Below are 20,192 nucleotides of genomic sequence, written 5' to 3' on the forward strand. Positions count from 1 at the left end.
CCGGGATCAATAACTCAGAATCTAAGCATTTTTATTTTTTTCTAATAACACATAAAGAAATATATTAATTTTTCTTACAGCCGCGAAAAACCCGACCTGAAAAATATTGATCCGGGTTATTTATTGCAGTATTTCTAATAAATCAAATTATATTGTATTTCATCTATTTTCAAAGAAATATATTCAACATTTCTAATATTTTAATACAAAAAATTAAAAAAAATTATGTTTTATAAAAAAAAAAAATTGAGACCGTGGGAAACCCCACGGTCTGAAAAAAAAATATGTTTAAAAAAAAAAAAAAAAAAAAATTTGAGACCGTGGAACCCCACGGTCCTTATGGTTTTTGAAAAAAAAAATCAATCATATTGGTTCCCTAAAAAACATTTTATTAATTATGGTTTGTGAAAAAAATTCGATTTTACATGTTGCCTTTTTTATTTGTTTTCAAAAATTACTACAGAGACAACAAATTGACACTGGCCCTTAAATATACTCATTGAATAGTTTAAAAATAAAAAAAAACATTTGTTTATAATTTTATATTAATACCAACCATCACATGCATTTATAAGAACCAAATAATTATACATAATTCTTCTTTACTTTTCTTGATTATAAAGTTTGAAACATAAAAAAAAAAAAATTAAAACTAAACAAAAACTTACTCTCAAATAATACTGAGACCTATTTTAAATCGAAAAAAAGACTTTATTTGCATTCTTCGTTAATTTAGAATAAAAAAAAATTCATTGCATACATCACTTTTATCTTTATGTACATGGCTTCTATGATAAGCTCCTTTCTTCAAACCTCCAATTGAACCCCTCTCCATCCTCTAAGATAACATAATATTTGAGTTTAGATTTGGACCGTTCAATCAGATTCAATTTCGCCATGCTAGTAATGCACGGGACCCTTTAATATTTGTGCGGATTTAAGTTGGAGGATCCATATTGAAAATCAAAATTCGAGTTAACTCAGACGATATGAAATTAGAGTAAAATCCCACAATTAATTTATTTTTGAGTTTCTCTATGAATATACTTTGAGTATTTTCATTTCTTACAATTTTGATTGACTATTAATTATGTGGGAGTTATGAAAACCATCTTGTATTAACTATTAATTACACCATAATTTAATGAAAAAGAGATGAAGGGCATAATGGGTATTTAGGTAAAAAAAAATCCAGCAAAACACTCATCACTGTAAAAGATGCGTTTAGAATAGCGTCATCCATTTGAAATTTAAAATTGGCATGCGTAGCATACGTACAATTTACCAAAAAAAAAAAAAAAAATTGCATGTGCAGATGAGCTTGTTCAGATAAGAGTCCGTAGATCGAAATGTTTTATTTAATCAAAATTAAATCTGAATTTAATTTGAAAAAAAAATGATAGTGAAACTTCGAAATATATGAAAGAGACAGAATTCCGTTTCTTATTCATTCCCTCCGGCATCCGGAGCTTAAATAATAAAAAAAAAAATAAAGGATATAATTTCCATTACGTCTTTAGCAAGGGACGAATTATTGAATCTTGACTCATGAAGGGATGGAATTTGTTTCTACATTCTAAGTTTAACTTTTTTTTTAAAAGAAGAAAAAAAAAGACCGGGATTTTAGTTCCTAATTTTTAAGGGTCACAATTTAATTTCATACTCTTGAATGGGCGGACGTTTAAATGCATATCCTCGATTTTGTTTTTCAAATGCAAATGAATAAAAGTGGGATTCTTCCTGATAATTTATCTATCTCAAAATTCACTTATTAAATTTATAAAAACAAATAAATTTGCATTTTACTTTTTATTAAATGAATTAAACATTCTGTATGTTTTTTTTTTTTTTTAACGGTTACCCTTTCCATACCAAGCAACCTAAGATATTACCTAATGTTCTAAAAAAAGAGGTAGTTACCCTTTCGACAAAATTAATTATCAACATTGTCTAAAGTCTCATAAAACGATAAGTAACACAAAATTAATTAAGAAATTATAATATTTATATTGAACCGATACAAAGTCTAACATTATCTAAATATCTCTAATAATATCATAAACTATCTATATTTTTTCCATTCAAGATAACATAAGTATAATGGCATAAATTATATATCTTTTTAGTTCAAAAAAATTTAAGCATCATGGCATAAAGTATCTATATTTTTCTATTTAAAGGCAAAAAGCAATCCAGAACTTGAAAAAACAAATTGCAGTTTGTGCCTTTAAATAAAAGCCTATGTAACATACCATGCGCTATAGCGTGTAGCATAAATAGTGGACCGCTATTACCGTTATAACAGTCGTAGCTGAAATAATACATTTATCTCATAACTTAGCGTTTAAGGTCCAAAAATGTCATAACATCGCTATAGCGCACTATTTAGAACACTGGTATTACGCATTAAATGAAGAATAAGTTACACTAACAATAAATTTCTTTGACAACCGTTACAACTGATCAAATAGTTATAAAAAAAGAAGTAAAAATACATACATCTTCTTTATAGTTTATATTTAAATATGTTGTATATTAAATTTAATGCAACTGGAAAATTTATTGTTCATTCATCAAATAGTTTGAAAAATTAACGGTTTAGTTTTCTTTGGCACTTTTTCTCAAAAAAGAAAAAGAAAGAAAAAATCTTTGGCACTTGATTGGTGACCAAATAATTTTCAAATTACATCAAAAATTGATACACAACTTATCTAAACTATACATAACATATTTGCAAATTAACTTTTCTATTTTAATGATTATTTTGTCGGTTCTTGTGGTTATCAAAGAAATATAGTTGATAATATATCCATTTCATTAAAATGAATAGGCACAAATGCTACTTTTATTTAATTCTTCTAACATTGGTATCTATTTAATTATTTAATCATTAATATTGATATTTTATTTACTTCCCCAAAATGTCGGACATTATATATTAGGCATAATATGTTGTTGTTCGCGTCCAAAATACAATTTGAAATATTGTTTTTAAAACGAACAGTTTAAGTTACATGCAAAATTGTAAGTCAACAAAATTTTAGTCTCAGCGGATCTCATGCAGATTAATTCAACAAAACTTTTGGAATATGGGTGGAAAGTATGAGGTCAAGCAAAACAAAAAGAAATTCAAGTGAGTGTTTGCAGCTTCAAAACTTGAAGTATATATAAACTGCATTGTAAAGATTTTCAGTAAGTATCAAAACTTGTTTCAAAACACTGTTCTCTGTAGCCCATGTAAAAATGTACATGTCTCACTTGCAACGGATTCATATCACCTAAGATATCTCAAATTTTCTAGTTTAGATTCAGATTGTTTGGACTACCCATGCAACTATTACAGTCACATATATGCAGATTTGAATATACAAACCGCATATGCGGTCTGTGTGAACATATAATACTACATAGACATTGCCTTGTTGACTTGTCATAATTCGTGACTGTGAGAATTAACTTTAGATATTAATAGCTCATTTTTAAATCAACATGTATAAATCTGCATTAAAATCTATATATGTAGCCACATACTGCATAATTAATATGCAGTGTGAGAATTAACTTTAGATATTAATAGCTCATTTTTAAATCAACATGTATAAATCTGCATTAAAATTTATATATGTAGCCACATACTGCATAATTAATATGCAGTATGCAACCTTTTGCATGCATGAGCAAAACCATACTTTCTAAACATTGGTTATTTTAAAAGATCAGGACTTGTGCGTGACCCCTTCATGGGATGCAGGGAGAGGACTTGTGCTTGTCCCGTCAAAATTCTTTTTATTCTCTGAAATCAGGTTGCACACGAATTCGCATCCTCTCAGGTTACTTGACTGAGTACAATTATATCGGACGGCTCAAGATTGAAATTTTTAATTTGACACAAATAATATTGCCTCCTCCATCATTTCGAACAGACACCGGCTGATATTAAATCTGGATCGTCCGTTTTAATTTTTTTGAGTCAGGTACCTGGGAGGATACGAATCCGGTTGCACACCGATCACCTCTTTTTATCGCTTCAATTCAACTTCTCCTAGTTTTCTCATATTAAGGCTGACTGGAATATGTATTCGTAGGAAATAAATCTGCTGTGATTCCAATGGAATAACATGATCCTGTTATTCCGATCTCAACCATTCAAAGTTTTTCATACGCGAATCTTTTTAGACATTAAACTCAAAGAAGTTGAATGATTGGGATCGGAATAACAGAACCCTATTATTCCATTGAAATCACAGCAGATTTATTTCCGTATTTGTAAACTAAGGCTGAAATTAACCATTTTAATGGAGGCCACGGAACCCGTACTGGATCCGGACTATGTTCAAATACCAATACCAAGATGATTTAATAGGCCCGTCGGTCTTTCACTGGGGAGAGCGAAGATTTACTTACAAAGACTATTGGGCTTCTAATTGGGTCGGTTTTGATTGATGAAAGGCCCATATTTCTCATGCAGTGAAGCACAGTGTGTATGAAATGTAGGTTCTTCACCTGCCCGTTACACAACTCATGTACATAAAATTGAACTATATATTGCTGAAATGGTTCCCAAAAAGAACCTCTGTGAGATAGATTTACAAACGCATGTCTACCTTGCTATGCAGAAAGTTATTTCATTTCATACTTTTATACTTAATCATCAGAGAAAATTTATTTTTATTTGAAATTTCTGTAAGGCATGGCTTCCGTATTCAACTATTTTGAAAATTTCTCCTTAACACTGAGCATAAGCTGCATATGTTTGTTAATTTCAGTCTATTCATATGTTAAATTTTGCACCTTGAAAAACACTCTAATTATCAGGATTTCTTCTATTCGGCACTCATCTATTCTTGCCAGAGAGTTCCCAGAATCCTTTGTCAATTGGAGAGATTAAAGAATCAGCTGACAACCATGCCTTTAATTAATTAATTAATTTATAACTACATTAGGTATAATCTGCATGAGTATCAGTTTGTGTGGATCAATATTTGTATAATTTCAACCCTCTGTTCATGATTGAATGTCATAGACAGAGAGGAGTGAGATAGGATGCAATTGAGAGAACAACAGAAGAAAAGGACAGAGAAAAGGAAAGTGAGGCTTAGAATTATCTATTCAATGCATAAAGAGGGAAAACTAAGTGCTCCTCAGTATTTGTTTATGACAGGAAGGATGATAAGTTAGACATGGTGATTATTCCCACAATCACCCTTCAAGGGTGGATCAAGATCATGATATCTCAGTTGCTGTGAAACATTTTTTTTAAAAATGGAATTGTATAAATGTTAAGGTGTACCTTGTAAATTAAAAGTTTATTTGGTTGATTTTTCTCATATAATTATATAATAGCAGTAAATAAGGACAAATAGAAAATTAATTCTCCAATTCTTGCTTGTCATAATTACCAAAGTTTGACACGTGGCATTCAACGTCGCCGGATGGTACAGTTTGTGACAGCACAATATACATTCCCCTTTCTCTCTTCATTTAATAAATTCATTAGGTATAATCGTCTTTCCCTTTCTTTCAAGCAAAGAAGAAAGGGGATAAGGAATAGAAAAGGCGGCGATCGAAGAGGAAAGAGTGAATCCTTTTGCTATGGTATTCTTGCTATTAAGCATCCTTTTCTCAAATTCGATGAATATAATCAAACCAATAAATTTCAAAAAAAATATTTTGATCTATGTATTGTATATTTCATATATATTAGCTTGAGCATTCATCAAGCATAAACCAAAATTTTAGATTTCAGTAGCCATTTTATTTGTGAGATCAAGGTAATGAGAATGCATAGTTTCCACAACCCAACGGTTGGAAAGTATTTTTGTCAAATCCATTATGAAAAGCATAAACGAGATCCTAAAGATCTACATTGGATTGTATATATTAACAATTTTACATTTCGGTTCTTAAAAAACATATCTGCAATTTGTGCATTTCCTTTTTTTTTTTTTTGAGGAAAAATAAGTATCTAGCCCTTATTTGATTTATTGAATTTTTTTGTTGTTTCGTAAAAACATTGATGAACTAAGTTCAATCCTAAACATCTTATCATCAATATATCGTTGATTTATTTACTTAATTTGCACTAGAATTTGGATCTATCAACCCCTTGCTTCTAACTTTTTGTAAGCTTAAACTTTCAGTTGTGCTCTTGTTCAGTCTCCATGGATGCTGCAATTTCCCCAGCTGCAACCAGTCGTTGCGGTGCGTGCATTATCCTGGGGTGGTCATGCTCCCCATACTGTGTTTTTGCTACGTGCTTCCCCCCGAATCGCCCAAACAAATTCGCAATTATTCAACGTGCTTTTGGGACTGCACTTGTTTGGAGGTGGCTTTCTCTCATGCCTCCTGACCAGCGTATGCATGCTTCTGAATACCTTGCGCATGAGGCCACCTACCGGCTGCGTTGGTGGGCTAAATATCATCCAGACTACAAGCATCCACCTGGTCAAGGAACGCTTATATATCACAATATTAGTGAAGAGGAGGGGTGGATGCGACTAGGAGCTGCAGCCGATGCAATTCGAGTGACGGTTCCACCTCCTAGTGGCATGCAGTTTCCTGGGGAGTGTTCTGGCGTGAAAGAGAATGGAGATTAGAGAGGTAAGAATTAATTAAGGATGATTTTTGGAAAATTCCTGATTTCTCTCTGCTTATTAGGTAATGGTGTGTTACCGTAAAATTATGCTATGCGTTTTGTTGTCCTATTTGCTGGTATTACACCAGAATTGGAACTGCTTTAATATATCTATTCTGGAGAATGCAGGAATTGTGTTAAATTTTTATTGTTTTGGAAAAAAAAAAAGGTTTCAATGGTATATAAGGTAAATTTTAGGATTTTAACAAAAAATATACAATGAAGGTTTTGACTGCGCTAGGTCCTTGAAATGATCAAACAAGAGGGTAAAGATGGATATATCTTTCAGAGTTGATGTGAAGTTTCATGAATGCTTGACAGATAAATATTCACTAATAAGTAATAAATGCCACGATTGCTTAAATACATGTTATTTATAGATAAATAAATATAGAGATCATATACATGTTCTGGAAAATTAGCAAAATGATGTCTATCGTATATATTACTTGTTACGTAAGGAACAAGAAAAAAAAAAACTGACCATTCGAACCGAGGCGCTAGCCGTTAACGTCTACAAAATATAATTTTCTGTGCATGGATGCTCTTCTGGCTATTCAACAAGGCAATATTATATAGTCCTACAAGAACACACTAATTAACAGTTAGAATTAGTTTTATGATATATATATATATATATGCGATAATCAAAAGTTGTGCTTTCCTTTATTTGATTTTAGTAACATATTAATGTAACTGGATTCATGATTTTGTGCCGGAGGTTAGCTTTATATATATACTTGGAGTAAAACAAATTTCAAGTCACACTTATTTATCACAATTTTAGCGAGGAGGCAGGTGATTCGATTAGGTACTGCAGCTGATGCAAATTAAAGTGAGGATTCCCCCTCTTGGCAATCAGTTTCCTAGTGAGAATTCTAGCAAATGAATGCTAATGGACAATAGACTGGTAAGAATTAAGGAGGATTTTTTTTGGCAAATATATCATCCCTCTGCATGTTTTGTAATGGAGTGTTATCACAAAATGTCATGTATGGTGTTACCTTTGTTGTTCTATTTGCTGGTTTAACATCAGAATTCGAGCAGCTGGTGTTATAAATCTATTGTGGAATATGCAGGATTATGTCAAATCATCAATTTGTTGGACAAAAAGAAAGATTTTGAGATGCTCATGCAATGAAGCCTTAATGGTATATAAGGAAAATCTCTGGAATTTAACAAAAAGTACAAAAGAAGTGTTTTGCAGAGCCAGGTCTTTTGAAATGATCAAACTTTGCATCAAAGCACAAGGAGAGGAACAGAGATGGAAATATATATCATTTCAGAGTTAAAACCAAATTTCCCGAAAGCTCGACAGAAATGAGCAATAAATATTCAGTATTAGAATGCAAAGTATATAGATTGTTTCATATAGAGGAAAAGAGTATAGAGATCATATACGTGTTCTAGTTAATTGGTAAAAGGATGTCTGACGTATATTTAACTTGTTACGTAAGGAAGAAGAAATATAAACCGACCGTTGGAACTGAGGCGCTAGCCGTTGACTGCTAGGAACCATAATTTTTCTGTACATGAATGTTCTTCAAGCAACTCAATGAGGCAATATTACATAGTACTACAATAATACAATTAATTAACAGCTAGAATTAATATAATGATATGCGATCGATGTTCACAAAATTGTCTTCGCTAGAAACTGCTGCTTTAACTTAGCCAATAGTAGCAATAATGCCCAAACTTTTGCCTTCAGCTTTTATTTTTTTTGTTTCTAACAGCAAAGAAATGTATTTGGATCCGTGATTTGCACCCAGAGGTTAAATTGATGTGTTAATTCTGAAAGACAAACGAAACTCTATTGTAATCCTCACTGACAAACTATTTTAGTTTAACTCAGTTTTATCTTTTATATATGACGCTGAGGATTAATATTGCGAGGATGATGATGATAATTAGACTAGCTCTGTGCTGTTATATAGCTTATTTAAAGCAACTATACAATTCTTATGTTCTCATTGTCAACACCAGATTTGTTCAATGGAAAAGAGATGATGTCAATAATCGATATCTTTCAGATTAATATGATCTCTACATATCCAGTAACCTTGTTAGTTTTACCTCTTGTTTAATAAATAGGACAGGAAGCAACCAAATACAAGTTTAAATCTGTTCAAGATTAAAAAAAAAATCAATTCAATTGTGTGATCAGTATACAGCACAAGAATAGAAATATTTGTATATCTTCAATTACCTATCAATCTGATAGGTAATGATCATAATAAATTAATTTTTGCTTCATTGATTGATTATGCAATCTTTAAAATATATAATTTACTTTCTCGAATTCAAAAGATCTATAATGCATATGTGAAAATGAGTATTCAGTTTTGATTCCCTGAATAGTTAATCTGTTAGTTCAATAATTTGATCTCTAGATATATTTGATGAAATACGCTTAGCACCATTCTGTTACCATGCATGATTTTTTTTCCTGATTTATGCAGTCTCTAAACATTGACAATTGCAATAGTTTAAAGTTTCTCTCTCTTACTAAGTTAAGACAAATGACAAATCAAGTTTAGTTAGGACAATCGGGAAATTTTTTCCTAAATTAAGCTAATATTGTAATCTCAAGTTCATTTTGCGTTTAAGGTTTTAATTACCTCGTTTTATAGAAAATCAGTTCCACTCACAAATTTCAAGTGATCGTGTATAAAACAAAACGAATTGATTGCCACTGACTAGCACTGATTGACAATAAAAATAAATATCATGATGCTTAATATTAACAATTCATCTTAGAGCTATTCTAACTGTGCAACAAAACTGCAATTTTGATCAATGTTAGGCCCTACTTTTAACCTTGATTATGTTTCACTGAAATCCATGCAAAGACCATAACAATTCATAGTATATATATTATGATAAAATTATTTCAGACTCATTCATCAATCATCAATAAAAGCACATCAACTATGTGAACGTGGACAAAATTTTAATTGAAAGTGTGAATATATTTGAGTAAAAATAAGGATCTAAGTCCTTATTTATTTTATCGATGAAAATTGTTACATAAGGGTTTCGAAATGAAACCTTATTACATCAAAAAATAAAAAATATTGGATTCAAAATAATTAATTGAACCCTTAAAATAAAACAAAAGCATACAAAAAAAAAGTAAGAACCAACATTAAGAACTAAACAGAAAAATAAAACTCATCCGTATTTTTTTAAAAAAGAAAATATGGATATAGTTCATATTTAATTGAAATGAAGTATGTTACAGGGGAGATGTAACTATAAGGTCTACTCAAAACAGTTTGAGTAGTGAAAATACGTATAATAGTAAAAAGACAGAAAGTAGTAAATGATAAATTAAAGGGTAAAAAAAAGTAAGAATTGCATGAAACAGTAAAAATCTTGATTTGCAGCTTGGACCATCACTCGCGGCATCTTATTGTTCTTTCTTCTGATGTGTGCTGCAGCTGTCTCAGTACTTAACTCCTCTTTGATGTCTTTGGTTTTTTTGCTTTCCTTTGTGAATGTTCTACCGCACCGTCCTCTCCATATGCAGAATTGTGCTATCAATATTGTGCTCTTTTGAATCTGCATGGTCTTGCTCTGTTAGTGTCTCAATTGGCATGACAGTGTCCATTAAGAGTAAACATCCCTCCATATGCAAAACTCATCCGTATTGATCTTTCATTAAGAGTAAATGTCCTGATCTTCTATTTCTTGAAAAATTCATCATTCATCTCTCAATATTCTTGCACACCTTTCCTTCGAACAAACAAACATAACAATTAATAAATTTCTCTGCATCTCTTATCAGAGGTGTGAATTTATTTAAAATCTATATCGCTTTAAAGATTGGTAAGCAGCAAATTAAGTTTGGAAGGATTTGTGTGCCTTCCTACTGATGGCCTCGAATATGTGATGTAGGACATTAAATGCATGTGCGAAGAGAGAATTTTCTCACGGAAATTTCTGCCTTTTATTCATTCATTATGTGAACGTTATAATTTAAATATGCTTGTATCTTCTCAATATTCAAATGCTCTCTATACTTAAAATATGATCATTCAGATTATGAATAAATGAATAAATGAATGAATGAATGGATCATTTTGGCAGAATTTTATTGCTCACTTGTGAATTTGATAATGTATAATTATATAAATTAGCTTATATAATCTAATCGAAAAACACAACGAAAAAATAATTATATTAAATCATGTCTTTAATATTATAAAATATAAAAAATATAGTTATGATCCTATTGTCTAAAATATATAATTAATCAATTGTACCCGATTTTTTTATTTATATCCAAAAAAATAATTAAATTTCAAAAAATAACCAAAGTTGAACAGAATTTCAAAATCTATCCAAACCGGAAAATTTTTTTTTCTGGTAATTCAGTCCAAAACCGGAAAAAATTTCTCCGTTTTAGAATTTCAAAACAGGGGCTTAAAAAAAATAGAGAGAAACCGTAAAAAAAATTTCCAGTTTCCACTTTTTTTTCAGATTTCTTTTTTATTTAAATAGAAATATTTATAATTTATTTATTTTTTTGTTTTGAAATATTAGAAATATTTAATATATTTCTTTAAAAATAGATGGAATACTATATAATTTGATTTATTAGAAAGACTGCTACAAATAACCCGGATCAACATTTTTCATGCTGGATTTTTTGCGGCCGTAAGAAAAATTAATATATTTTTATGAGTTATTGGAAAAAAAATAAAAATGCTTGGATTCTGAGTTATTGATCCCAATTTAAAAGTCACTTCCAGGTAATACAGAAAATATTGTGATCTTCTAGTACATTTAATTTATAAAATGTTGTATCTATTTTGAGAATTCTTTTTAATAACAATCATTAAATAACTTAATTTTTTTTTCAAAAATAGATACCACTTTTTAGAAATTAAATGTACTAGAAAGATGATAATATTTTATGTATTTACTTAGAAGTGACTTTTGAACCGGGATCAATAACTGAGAATCCAAACATTTTTATTTTTTTCCAATAACTTATAAAGAAATGTATTAATTTTTCTTACAGCCACAAAAAATTCGGCATGAAAAATGTTGATCTGGGTTATTTGTAGCATCTTTCTAATAAATCAAATTATGTAGTATTCCATCTATTTTTAAAGAAATATATTAAATATTTCTAATATTTCAATACAAAAAATAAATAAATTATAAATATTTCTCTTTAAATAAAAAAGAAATCTGAAAAAAAAAAGTTGAAACCGGAAATTTTTTTTACGGTTTCTTTTCTTTCTTTTTTTTTTTTAAGCCTCTGTTTTGGAATTCTAAAACCGGATAAATTTTTTTCGATTTTGGACTGAATTACCAGAAAGAAATTTTCCTGTTTGGGTAGATTTCAAAATCCTGTTAAGCTTTGGTTATTTTTTGAAATTTAATTATTTTTGGATATAAATAAAAAAATCACGATATAAAATGTTATATAAATCAATCTAATAATAATAATAATAATAATAATAATAATAATAATAAATTATATAGTATTTATAAATAAAAACTTATCATATGTAATTTTTTTTATTATTCTAATAGAATAACAGATATAGAACATCTCTTACATGTATCTTTATTAAATAAACTAACATTTTTTTATCCCGTACTCATGCCCTTAAATTAGTGGGGAAAAAAATCTTGCTAATAAATGTCTTATGATAAAAATAGAATAAATGAATTTTTTTTTTTTTTTGGTTGACGTCCCTATTCTCGATCAAGGTGTGGGTCCAAAGCATGAATTGATTTATTTCTTTACTTTCTCGGACATTTCAAGATGCGGGTGTGTAACGAATTCGTATGCATTACTCAAGAAGGAATATCCTGAGTTAATGCATCTGGACCGTTCGATCCACTTTAAGATCCGTGCAGACTAGATTAACACTAATATTGAAGGACTCCCTGAATTTTTTTTATCCCTAAATAGCACGCTATAGCGTTTTTAGATCCTAAATGCTAAGCTATAACATTAAAACACGCTATTTGAGCTACAGACGTTATAGCGGTAATAGCGGTCCGCTATAGCGCATAGCGTGTAGCGCAAATAGCGCACACTATGCAACATGAGCTTTTTTTTTTCAATTTATATAGGCTTTAAAATAAATAGATGTTGAAGATATTGTTTAATTTTGATGAATATTACATTATATCAAATTCAAGTCTGCTATAATAAATTTTTCATTTTGTCTTTGGTTTTTTTTTAACTGATGATAAATCAAATAAATAATTGGTAAACTATGGAAATTTTAGGGACTAACAAGAATTTCTTCAAGGATCATCTGTTTATTTTATTAGAAGTATGAATTTTTTTTTCTTTTCAATTTCTAGGTTATTTTGAAATTTAAATAGAAAAAAGATAAATTATATTATGATATTGAAGATATTTTGAATAGAAAAAGATCGATAGTTTATGATATTTAGTATTACTATGGATATTTTGAGTTGCAATTTGGACTTTATATTGGTTCAATATGAATATTATAAATTTTTAATCAATTTGGTATTATTTATTGTTCTATGAGACTAGATAATGTTGATATTTAGTACAAATATATAATATAATTTTTATAAAAAAAAAAATACTATGTGGCATAGCTTTCGCTATAGCTTTTTTTGAAGGCTCTCTGCTATGACGTGATAAATGCTATTTAGAACCTTGGCTTCAAGAAATAGAGGGTTCGTGTAACCTTTTGTTTTAAGGAAAAGGGGTCCTTAAAAAGAAATTGCAGTCGAATATTCATCGTAAGTAGCCACAGAAAATCAGAGGGGCTGATGTTTTTCTTTATGTTATTAATCACCAACCTTCTTAAACAATTCAGATCCGTATCTTAATCCGATGCCTCTGATTTTTTTCACAAAACAAAATTTGCTCTATTTTTAAGATTTAGAACCAGATAATTGGAAGTTAATTTGATCACCAAAGACAATGATATATTCTTGGCAGAACAAACTTAATTCTTTAATGGAGAAAAAAATGTCCAAGCATATTCCTACTTATGTATTTTTTCTATTTTAAAAAATATTTTAAAAAATAGTATTTTTTTCTATTTTAACAAACAATATTCCATTCGAATGGATCTCGATTCTGCGCTGATTAATATAAAATAAGGTTGAATAAATTTTCTAATTGGAAATTAATCAGTTTATTATGAGGATTCCCTATGTTTTCGGAGTATTGTTTGTTTATTAGTTTAGGATTTTAACTATAAAGAGAAATACGGTTAATGAAAAACAGAGGCTTGACCTCCCGAGATTTTTAAAAATACCATATTACCAAAAATGATAAATCAAAAGACCATGATAGTGTGAAATATCGAAAAATAACATGGCCGTATCCCCAAAATGCGGCCACCTTTTTTTTTTTTTAACAAGTTAAACTGCTGCACGAGAAGGCAACAACAACAAAAAAAAGTTGGCCGCATTTTGGGGATGCGGTCATGCTATTTTTCGATATTTCACAGCATTATGGTCTTTTGGTTTATCATTTTTGAAAATATGGTATTTTTAAAAATTTCGGCTTGACCTCTGTTGATTCTCTCTCAAAAAAAAACTATAAAGAGAAATATATATTTTAAGTCTCCTTGTACTAGAAAAACTTAAAATATATATTTTTGTCAATACGTACGAATTCCAAACTCTTTCCAAACTGTAGTTGTAAAGGATTCATACGTTGTGTCATCCCACTAATAAATGAACCATGAACAAATTCATTCCAAAAAAATATTAGCTGGTTCCATAACTTCTTCTTAAAATAACAATCCAAGAAAGATTGCCTGCTTTCATTATTATTCGGAAGCTAAGAATTACATCCATATTTACACATCAGATGACCATAAAAATCAACAGTTCATTTTTTTTTTTTTTTGTTACTGGTTAAGAAGTTGGAACTATTTGTTTCAAATTTTCAGCATTCTATTTTTATACAAAAAAAATTAACAAAGTAATGAAAAAATTCCCATAGTGCCCCTGTCGCGAGCCAGTGATTCAACCGCACAGACCGGGTCCGCTTTTGAGTAAACCGGATCTCTCCTTTCCCCTCGCTTCTCCATCCAATCGGCGCAACACCGATTCAGCTATAAATGCAAGCTGTCGGATTCTCCCCATCCTTTTCTTCTCTTGAGAATTTCTCCTCTCCGACTATTGTCCGCCCCTTTGGGCTCCTAGCTCGAGCTTCAAACCCTAACAAAAAACCTAACCCTAACAAATTCTCTGATACTTGCCATGGCGCAAGAGAGTTCATCTTCCGATCAGAAGAGCATTGAGGCCTCCGCTGAACCCGAGCTCACTCGCACTGGATCCTTCAGTCGGCTCAATGCCAAAGCGCCCGAGTTCGTCCCCCGCACGTCTGATCGGGTCGTGGTACCGATCCATCACCATCCACATCAGCATCCGATTCACGTCTTTCACCCGTCTTCGCCTAGTGCGGCATACTTCGCAGCTCCACCACCTCAGTTCGATTATTTTGGAGGATATGTGGAGCATGATGTGGTAAGTAATACGGTTGAACCCGATCCGACTCCGTCTCAGCCTGTGGCTGGGAAGGAAGGAAGAGAGGGGCTTTCTGATGATGTTATCCAGAAGATCACCAAGCAGGTATGGTTAGTTTAAGGGATTTGTGCTTGATTTGGTTGAGTTGGCTTACTTGTGATTATTTCAGTAGATATTATGAGGATCTGATATTTGATTTAAGAGTTTTATGATGTTATTCATCATAAGATGTATTTTAGGTCATAGTATTGGTTTATTGCTATTTTCTTGGGTTCCAGCCCCTTTATTCATCTAATTAAAATATTATTCTTTGTGAAGTGAAAAAACTGTTTTCTTATGATAGTTTATCATGAGAAATCTATCTAGAAAGCATTATGTGAAGTAGCGGTCTGGGATAATTTGTAGGAAACACGGGGGTAAGTTCATAAGATATTAAGGAACTATCTCATGAATATATGGTTAACAAGGGTTATTTTAATGAATTTATGCTGCATTTGTATCTACATTCCTGTATTGTGGTTTGTTGAGCAAGTATGACGAGGTTTGAATAAGCTATTGGAGGTCTTTTGGTGAATTTTAAGTTAGATCTTGTTCTTTAAGTCAAAAGTTTGGTAATAGAGAGATAATAGGTTGACACTCTTTCACAATTGGATAAATTGTAAGGATGTTTTAGTCTGCTTGTGATCTCATATTTGTTTGATTTTATGTATGGAGTTATCTTTCCTTCTACATGTGACAAAAATATTTCGATGTAATAGGTAGGTTTATAACTTTTTTCAGTCTCCTTGTACTATTTGTGGTCAATCAAGACAGATAGGCATATTGTGGATCAAGACAAAAGAGGCATACATAATTTGGGTGTAATTATACTAAAAGTTTGGATTTCATAATTTGGGTTAATCAACCCCAAAATAAGCATATTTTGTCTCTTTGTACCATTATGGAATTCATAATTTGGGTGTAATCATACTCAAAATTTGAACTTGCTGCCCTAATTGTTTGTAATTTTCTACAATTAGTTTCTTTTAGAAACCATATGTTTTGTTTCCTTTTGAAATGTAAAATCTATATGTTACTTTTTTGTGAGCTGTTTTGGTTTGGCAATGGTCCGTAAAAGCTAGTACTTGAGTGTCAATTTGTTTGAACATTTAGTGCCGACTACATCAACAACCATTCAGTATGTTGTATTGGATCCTCAAGTAATGGCCTATTATATGTGTTGCAGGTGGAGTATTATTTCAGTGATATAAACCTAGCAACTACTGAGCACTTGATGCGGTTTATTAGTAAAGACCCAGATGGATATGGTAAATGCTTCACTCCAATGTTTTGTTTTTAAGTAGGGCTTCTTAGGTCTTTGGCAATCATCTCCTTTAGGACTTCTCTATTGTGAAACCTCCATAGTCTGCTTAAAAGAAGTGACATGCTAGTTGAATTTACCTATAACACTGAAGAATAAATTGTCAGCTGTGTTTTGTTGGCTAGGGTGAAGCAAGAGCAAGTTATAAGATAAAAGACCTGTCCTATAAATTATCATTAACTTCTTTCTATGATGAGTTGTTGCTGACACCAGTGCAAACTTAATTGTTTCCGTGCAGTGCCGATAAACATTATTGCTGGATTCAAGAAAATCAAAGCTCTCATTCAGAGCAACACCCAGCTTGCTACAGCTCTCCGTACATCATCAAAGCTTGTATGTTTTCTTGAGCTGAATTCGTTAATTTGTTTTTTTTTTCTCTATTATTTCTAATTCCCTGAATTGTATTGTTAGTAATTCTACTTTTTAAATTTTTGAAGGTGGTTAGTGATGATGGTAAGAGAGTCAAACGCCAGGTACCTTTTACTGAGGCGGATATGGAAGAACTTCAGGTATGTCATCATCAACAGGAAATTCTTGCAGTTTACCTGACTATATTTGGCTTGATTATGACCTTTAATATGTGCTGTCATACCCTTTTTACAACAAATGAAATAATAATTAAAATAAATGGGGTTTTACACAATCATAATGACGGAATCTCTCTCTCTCCCCTTTCCCAGTCAAGGATAGTGGTGGCTGAGAATTTACCTGAGGATCATTGCTACCAAAATCTCATGAAGATTTTCTCAGCTGTTGGCAGGTACCTTCTGACCATAAGATCTGAAATTGACTGTGCTGTATATAACATTGCAAAAAGAAATGAAGCATTTGAGGTTTATTTTATCGTGCAAACTTGTGATGCAGTGTAAAGACAATCCGTACATGCTATCCACAGACCTCCAATGGCACAGCTCCTGCTACCAACCGATCTGCCAAATTGGATATGCTTTTTGCCAACAAGGTACTTTAATATTATGCTTTGGGATTATTATGACTTGTATTTTATATGTATTATCTTTGAATATTAACGACTGTTAATTTTTTAAGCAATGGTGTTTCTGCTGTATTTCTATATTATTACTTTTAATCTCTCTTTTGTGGTCGGTCTCTGTATGTGGGTATATTACAATATTAGGGGCTCGGTAGCATGTATTTCTTGTATTGTTTTCATTCAATTGGTTACTTCTTTCTCTATAAGATAACTTTAGATGTAGAATAATTTGATTAATAAATGCTTTATGCATAAAGTTAAGCTACGTTGGAGATTCAAGTGCAGGATACAGATTGTAGATAAATGCTATTCATCAGTCATTTCTCATTGTTGCAGTTGCATGCGTTTGTGGAGTACGAGACTATTGAGGATGCTGAGAAGGCTGTAAGTACTATTGACTTCTCTTATATCTCTTCTCCAACCAAGCTGATGATAAAAGGTACATGCTGTTCACGATTTACCTGAGTTACTGACGATAACTGGTTTCATTCCTTCAAAAACGTAGATTGGGGAGCTAAATGATGAGAGGAACTGGAGGATTGGGCTGAGAGTTCGCCTGCTGCAAGGATGTATTGTGAGTGTCCTCTAGCATAGCTTTTTTCTTCTATTAAATATTTTTTTACATGGCAAGCATTTCACAGAAGCACAATGGAGAAATTACCTCAACTAAATCTGTTACTATGAATTGTTGGTAGAACTTCCATTAGTTATTCAATTTACTGTGTTTCCTAATTTAAAATACAAAATTTAATTTCATGTCCATTGATTGCAAAAATCTAGAAGCCTGGAGGAGTTAAAGGGAAAAAGGATGGAGAAGAGGAGGATGGATCCACGTCATCAAACCTACCATCAAATGAGAAGTCTCCACATCAGCTGTTGCCTGATGAGTCCTCTCCACCCGAGCCATCTCACGACAATGCTGTGAGTCATTATATCATTCTGTACTAAAAAAGCACACAAGTTTCATTTTTTTTCCTCAAATGACCTAATTTTAATTTTATTCATTAATGTATAACAGATTGACGAGAGCACCAATGAGAAAGACTTTGGGGGTGGTGGGAGGAGAGGAAAAGGCGGTCGTGGCCGTGGTGGGAAAGGACGTGGCCGTGGATCTCATATGGCCCTCCATCACCACCACAACAACAATAATAACAATCATAACCACCGCCCAGGCACTTCCAACAATCCTGGCACCCCGACCTCATCCCACTCACCAACCCATGCAGAGCAAGTGGTAGTAGCTATGAAGCAGCCCCCCGGACCCCGCATGCCAGACGGCACTAGGGGTTTCACCATGGGACGTGGGAAACCTTTAACACAAGTTGCAAATTAATATTCCCAATTTGTTCCCACTTATATATACGTATTTAGTAATCTGTCTGTTAACAGGTGGTGATATAACAGTTTTCTGTGCTTTGTTAATTGTGACTGTTTTTTTTTTTTAGTGAAAATGGTAAATGCTTCTTGTCATACTTAGACTAGTGTGGGGGTATGCTAACTTGTCTATGGAGCATTGTTTTTATTTTGTTTCTGTTTGACAAGTTGCTAGATTGGTACTCCTTTTTTTCCTAATTTTCTTTTATATGCTAAATTCTCCTGATAACTGCTGAGAAAAGTACATCTTTGTATCCTTCCTGTATAGTGCATAACTGTAAGGCGATTCTGTTTCAAAGTTGCACCCTGTTTTCATTTCTATATACTGTTCAAAATGCAGTGAGTTCTAATTGCAGTCATTGTTTTTTTTGCTGAACTATTTTGTTTCTTACTCTACAAAAGCTATGTTTATTACATAATTATTTATGAGTGTCGTTTGTTGAGATTAAGTTTCGCAAGAAAATTTGTAAAAAGAATCTTAATGTCCATTGATCATTTTTACATGAGAAACTTAAATCTTTAATATTGATCTAATTGATAAGTCACGTGTTTATGATCTAATTTGTAATTTTGGAGCTCACTTTGTACAAGATGCTCAAAATTGTTGAAAATTGAATGCATCAAAATAAATATTTTTGAACTTTTAGATCATGTATGACTCGTCAAGGATACAAGTCAAACGAAAGCGATCGCTTGTTAATGTCTGCAACTTGATGTTTTTTCACTTAATTAGAGTTCCACAACCATAACTTGAACACAAAAGGGAGTTCTTGATGATATGTTGTTGGACCCAAACTCGGTTCATTTCTGAAAATATCAGCAAATTTTAGGCGAGCTTCAAAATATCTCGGAGGAAGAAGTATTATTTCTCGTTTGGTAGAGAACTACAATCCAGAACATTTTAAGAAGAAAATAGTACTTTGTCCTCCAAATCTAATACTACCCGTTAACAATTTTTTCTTGGCAGAACGAAATAAGCAAATTTTACTAGAAACGAGCCCATAATGTTTTTTATTCCCTTTTCAAAAGAAGGTCACTTTTAGCTGATTAATGTATTTGATTAGTCAAAATAGAAGATTAAAAGCTTGCATAAAAATGATGTGGAACTTTCTCATGTTATGTACCGATGGGGTAAGGTACCAGTATGGTATACCTATTCCCTGCTACTTTACTGATTCCAATTGAAAAATATGGGAACAATCTTATTTTTGACAAAAAAAAAAAATCTTGCATAAAATGTAAGATAAAGTACTAATATGATAAGCATTTTTCTCACTCTTATAGATGTCATTTCAGTATCAGTTTACTTTATCTTACATTAGTACTTTAGAAAAAAA

The 20,192-nt window shown here is 31.6% G+C and overlaps 1 protein-coding gene across 3 annotated transcripts; it reads left to right on the forward strand.

The window, feature by feature from the left end:
• Positions 1–14,641: 14,641 nt before the first annotated feature.
• On the forward strand, positions 14,642–19,096 carry LARP6B (RNA-binding protein). Of its 3 annotated transcripts, none has more exons than XM_078299545.1 (10): positions 14,642–15,235; positions 16,356–16,437; positions 16,729–16,823; positions 16,928–16,999; positions 17,171–17,250; positions 17,355–17,451; positions 17,818–17,865; positions 17,987–18,055; positions 18,262–18,402; positions 18,500–19,096. In XM_078299545.1, exons 1-10 carry the CDS (start codon positions 14,864–14,866, stop codon positions 18,812–18,814), a joined length of 1,371 nt encoding a protein of 456 aa, XP_078155671.1. In that variant the 5' UTR covers positions 14,642–14,863; the 3' UTR covers positions 18,815–19,096. The 3 variants fall into 3 exon arrangements, with proteins under 3 accessions (XP_078155671.1, XP_078155664.1, XP_078155680.1); XM_078299538.1 differs by having other exon boundaries at positions 14,682–15,235; positions 17,987–18,061; positions 18,265–18,402; XM_078299554.1 differs by having other exon boundaries at positions 14,682–15,235; positions 18,265–18,402.
• Positions 19,097–20,192: the final 1,096 nt, after the last annotated feature.

The sequence above is a fragment of the Carex rostrata genome, chromosome 1, assembly GCF_964058835.1.
Source record: "Carex rostrata chromosome 1, lpCarRost1.2, whole genome shotgun sequence".
Taxonomy (NCBI): domain Eukaryota; kingdom Viridiplantae; phylum Streptophyta; class Magnoliopsida; order Poales; family Cyperaceae; genus Carex; species Carex rostrata.

Coding starts and splice junctions, on each gene's coding strand:
- LARP6B (XM_078299538.1), top strand. CDS start 14,864: ATGGCGCAAGAGAGTTCATCTTCCGATCAGAAGAGCATTGAGGCCTCC. Junction 17,000..17,170: donor CGGATATGGAAGAACTTCAG/GTATGTCATCAT, acceptor CCCCTTTCCCAG/TCAAGGATAGTGGTGGCTGA. Junction 17,866..17,986: donor TTGAGGATGCTGAGAAGGCT/GTAAGTACTATT, acceptor TCAAAAACGTAG/ATTGGGGAGCTAAATGATGA.